Genomic DNA, 5,000 nt, shown 5'->3' on the forward strand with positions numbered 1-5,000 from the left:
TCTGTGCTGCTGGTGTTTAAATGAAAGCTTGAATAAATCACATTTGGTCATTTCTCTGCCTCTGACTTTTTTGGCTGTAGACGATTCCAATGACGGCGTCTGGCTCTCCCGTTACTGATCGACCGTTCACTCGCACCTCGTTGCTCGGCTTCATCGGACCGGTCAGTTCACGTTAAAAGTTTGACTCCAACATCACCATAGCGGTATATGCTCAACAGTATCGTATCATTTTGCTGTAGAGGTCGACCGATTAATCGGATTTTTAACGATTAACCGATACAGATTGCTGGGGGAAAAATCTGTTCCCGGTCGCGTCCGTCGTGGGAGCGTCTGAGAAGGATCCGCTGTTATTATACAGTACGATAGCGGCCTCTAGAGGCGAAATAAAAACTATCGCTGACTAATTTTGTCGTGTTATTTGAAGTGTTTTTTATTCATTTTGGACGTCATTTTGTTATTTGGAGCGTTACTTTTTGGTTCAGTTTGGATGTATATCTTTTATTTACTTTATTAGAGATATTTATATTATGTTATATATTATAGAACATGTTCTTTTGTTGTCTTTGGGTCACTAGATCAAAGCATTCTATATATATATATGTATCTTAAAATGTTCTACACGTTATTAGACATTATCCAAAGAATCCATCCACACAGCAGGTGGAGCACAATGCACTGTTTTGGTGATGGTTTCGTGTCCGTGTGCCGTTGCCAGGACGACCTGCTGTTTGTTGTAGGGAAGATGGACGGGCTGATGGTGGTCAGCGGGCGGAGACATAACGCTGATGATGTAGTGGCGACTGCACTGGCGGTGGAGCCGATGAAATTCGTCTACAGAGGACGGTGAGTGACTCAAGTATTTACCACATAATCATTCTCTGTGTAGCCGTGAGACAGTTTACTGACCACTTGGACACGTGTGTGTGTGTGTGTGTGTGTGTGTGTGTGTGTGTAGGATTGCTGTGTTCTCTGTGTGTGTGCTCCACGATGAGAGGATCGTTGTGGTAGCGGAACAGAGACCAGACGCATCCGAGGAGGACAGCTTTCAGTGGATGAGCCGAGTGCTGCAGGTACCACACACACACACACACACACACACACACACACACACACACACTCTATTCCACTGCAGTGTGTGGTTGAGTGTATTCTCCTGAACGTGTGCGTGTGCATGCGTGTCAGGCGATAGACAGCATCCATCAGGTGGGTGTGTACTGCCTGGCGCTGGTTCCCGCTAACACACTCCCCAAAGCAGCGCTCGGTGGGATTCATGTGTCGGAGACGAAGCAGCGTTTCCTGGAGGGAGCTCTGCACCCCTGCACCGTGCTCATGAGTCCTCACACCTGCATCACCAACCTGCCCAAACCCCGCCAGAAACAACCAGGTACACACCTCTGTGTGTATGTGTGTGTGTGTGTGTGTGTGTGTGTGTGTGTGTGTGTATTTCATTGCATGCCTGTACTTATACTGATTCAAAGTATAACATGTGTGTCTGCCTCTCCTTACCTTTTTTTTGCCCTGCTCCTGTCTTTCCTGTCCCATATTTGCCCTGCCCCGTTTGCCCCGCCCCCTGTTATTAGAGGTGGGTCCTGCCTCCATGATTGTGGGGAACCTGGTTGCTGGGAAGCGAATCGCTCAGGCCTGTGGGAGAGACGTGACTCAGTTGGAGGACCATGATCAGGCACGTAAGATACACACTCTCATAAACACTCATCTTCACACACACACACACACATACCTTCTTACCCAATAATATAACCCCTAATACCACCCTGTGCTCCCCCTGATCACCTTGACTCCCCCCCCCCAAAGTTTTAAACATCTCTCAATCTAACCTATTATGGCCTCTTATCTCAGACTTCCACCGCACTCTGACCTCCTAATGCAATCCTAACACCTCGTACAACCCCAATTCCAAAACAGTTGGGACGCTGTGTAAAATGTCAATAAAATCAGAACGCGACGATTTGGGAATCTCATAAACCCGTATGTTATTCAGAATAGAACGTAGAAAACATATCACATGTTTAAACTGAGGAAATGTACCGTTTTAAGGAAAAGGTCATTTGGAATTCGATGCCGGCAACACGACTCAAAAAAGTTGGGACGGGGAACCGCAACAAAAGGCTGGATGAGTAAGTGTTAGTAAAAAGAAACAGCTGGAGGTTGATTGGGAACAGGTCAGTAAGATGATCGGGTATTAAAAGAGGATCTTAGAGAGGCGGAGTCTTTCAGAAGTAAAGATGGGCGGAGGTTCACCGCCCGCACTCTACAGCTGCGTTTAATGGCTCATATGAAAGAAGACACTCAGGGCTTTAAGAGTTTGATATTATTATTATTAATGCTAACATGCTAACGTGGTTATGTGTTGTGCGTGCTTGCAGTTTCTGTACATGCAGGATGTTCTGCAGTGGAGAGCTCAGGCCACGCCCGATCACCCGTTGTTCCTGCTGCTCAACGCCAAGGTATACGCTAACACCGATGTCAGCTTCCGAAGCCGAGTGAGCGCACCACTAACTGTGCTTGGGAAATGTGTGTTTTAGGGCGCCGTGGCGAGCAGCGCGTCCTGCGTGCAGCTCCATAAGCGTGCTGAGCGCGTCGCTGTGGCGCTCATAGAGCGTGGCAGACTGAACGCAGGAGATCACGTCGCACTGGTTTACCCACCCGGTAAGAGACGCTTGAAAACCTCTGCGTTAGAGTACAGTTCGGCCCAAAAGTTTGCGTACCCCTTGCAGAATCCGCTACATCTTAATACTGTTAACAATATAAGACGGATGATAAAAATCCCACGTTGTTGTTTATTTAGTCCTGTCCTGAATAATCTATTTCACATAAGAGATGTTTACATATCGTCCACAAGACAAGATAATAGCTGAATTTATAAATATTTACCCCGTTCAAAAGTTTACACACCCTTGGGTCTTAATGTATCGTGTTGCCTTCTCGAGCATCAGTGAACGTTCGCACCTTTATGTAATAGTCGTGTACGAGTCCCTCAGTCGTCCTCGGTGTGAAAAGATGGATCTCGACATCATATAGCCGATGTCGGAAAGGGGTTTAACCGCTCGGGACAAACAAGGGACTCGTGAACAACTATCACAAAACATAAACACGGTCGCTGATCATCCAGGTAACGACACACAGGATTAATAATCAGTATGAGTGTGTAAACTTTTGAACGGGGGCATTTTGAAACGGGGCAGTGGAGGCATGGCGGTTAAGGTTCTGGGTTACTGATCAGAAGGTCGGGGGTTCAAGCCTCAGCACTGCCTACCAAGCTGCCACTGTTGGGCCCTTGAGCAAGGCCCTTAACCCTCTCTGCTCCAGGGGGCGCTGTATCATGGCTGACCCTGCACTCTGACCCCAACTTCCTAACATGCTGGGGTATGCGAAGAAAAGACTTTCACTCCGCTGTAATGTATACGTGACCAATAAAGGTTCTTTAGATTATCTAGGCCAGTGGTTTTCAAAGTGGGGGCCACCAGGGGGCGCCCGGGGGGCCTCAACAATTTGGTGTGCCCATCCCTCCCACTAGTATGTTTTCTCTTTCTCACTCTCAGACAATCACACACACAATCAATTCCTAATGTAATGTAAAGATGTAATTATTACTAAAAAAAAAAAGAGGGGGATATATTCAGAAGTCTGTATTTTTAATGTGTTTTAAAGACATCGTGCAAAAGGGGGGCCTCGGTCAAATGTTAATGCCATTTGGGGGGCCTTGCCCTGGAAAAGTTTGTGAACCCCTGTTCTAGGCGACATATTCCTGAGTAATAAATATCTTCGGATCTCTGCTTTGCTGCAGGCATCGACCTGATCGCTACGTTTTATGGCTGTCTGTACGCCGGCTGTGTTCCAGTAACGGTCCGTCCTCCCCACCCACAGAACCTGGCCACGACGCTCCCCACCGTCAAGATGATTGTCGAGGTAAACACCACACCACAGTGCATAACCTGAGGATCTTATCGAAGCAGGCGATAAATGTATGTGTGTGTGTGTGTGTGTGTGTGTGTGTGCTCTGCAGGTCAGTAAGTCAGTGTGTATCCTGACCACACAAGCAATAATGAAGCTCCTGAAATCCAAAGAAGCCTCAGCTGCCGTGGATGTAAAAACATGGCCGATGGTACTCGACACAGGTACAGAGACCAGTGTTCACATTCTGACCAGCGATTATGAGCTATTCAGTTGAGTGAAGGGGGGAGGAGCTAATATTGAAACTGCTCACACTGATATTCAGACCTCAGACATAACTACAGACTAATCTAATCTAATCTAATCGAACCTTAAATGCTCAAAACAGTATGGAATGCCATTCAACAGCAGAATGACGTATATACTTCAACGTTGTGAAATAAATAAACATATGATTCATTTCAATGAGAGGAACAAAAAAAATGTTATTTTTAATTTTGTGTACATGGAGGAGTTTATTTGAGATGCTTCTTATTTAAACCAGTCAGATTCAATCCATTGTAGTTTACTCTAGTTTAGTTTCAGTTGTATAATAGCTGAATTTACACAAACGAGCCAGTTCAAAAGTTTACACACCCTTCATTATTAATACTCTGTGTCGTTACCTGGATGATCCGCGACCGTGTTTATGTTTTGTGATAGTTGTTCACGAGTCCCTTGTTTGTCCCGAGCGGTTAAACCCCTTTCCATCAGCGACTGTATGATGTCGAGATCCATCTTTTCACACCGAGGACGACTGAGGGACTCGTACACGACTATTACATAAAGGTGCGAACGTTCGCTGATGCTCAAGAAGGCAACACGATACATTTAAGAGCCGGGGGGGTGTAAACTTTTGAACAGGACGATGGGTGTAAATTGTTATTATTTTGTTTAATTTTTATTTCATTAAGTACCACCCTTTAGAAGCTACATAAGATATTTACGTTTCCCAGAAGACAAAATAAGAGCAATTTACACCAATCGTCCTGCTCGAAAGTTTACACCCCCCGGCTCTTGATGCATCGTGCGGCCTTCTTGAAACTAAA

General features: G+C 45.8%; 1 protein-coding gene across 4 annotated transcripts in view; it reads left to right on the plus strand.

The window, feature by feature from the left end:
• dip2a (disco-interacting protein 2 homolog A) overlaps nucleotides 1–5,000 on the plus strand; it is a 132,935-nt gene that overhangs the window by 114,846 nt on the left and 13,089 nt on the right. For 3 of the 4 annotated variants that reach the window (XM_053627590.1, XM_053627591.1, XM_053627592.1), the window contains 9 exons: nucleotides 81–161; nucleotides 716–843; nucleotides 956–1,070; nucleotides 1,183–1,384; nucleotides 1,581–1,681; nucleotides 2,385–2,465; nucleotides 2,544–2,667; nucleotides 3,806–3,927; nucleotides 4,025–4,136. In XM_053627590.1, coding sequence (XP_053483565.1) covers nucleotides 81–161; nucleotides 716–843; nucleotides 956–1,070; nucleotides 1,183–1,384; nucleotides 1,581–1,681; nucleotides 2,385–2,465; nucleotides 2,544–2,667; nucleotides 3,806–3,927; nucleotides 4,025–4,136 — 1,066 coding nt within the window. Of the gene's footprint in view, nucleotides 1–80; nucleotides 162–715; nucleotides 844–955; nucleotides 1,071–1,182; nucleotides 1,385–1,580; nucleotides 1,686–2,384; nucleotides 2,466–2,543; nucleotides 2,668–3,805; nucleotides 3,928–4,024; nucleotides 4,137–5,000 lie in introns of those variants that run through there. The other variant, XM_053627593.1, reaches the window with a different exon arrangement.

Source organism: Ictalurus furcatus, chromosome 6, assembly GCF_023375685.1.
Source record: "Ictalurus furcatus strain D&B chromosome 6, Billie_1.0, whole genome shotgun sequence".
NCBI lineage: Eukaryota > Metazoa > Chordata > Actinopteri > Siluriformes > Ictaluridae > Ictalurus > Ictalurus furcatus.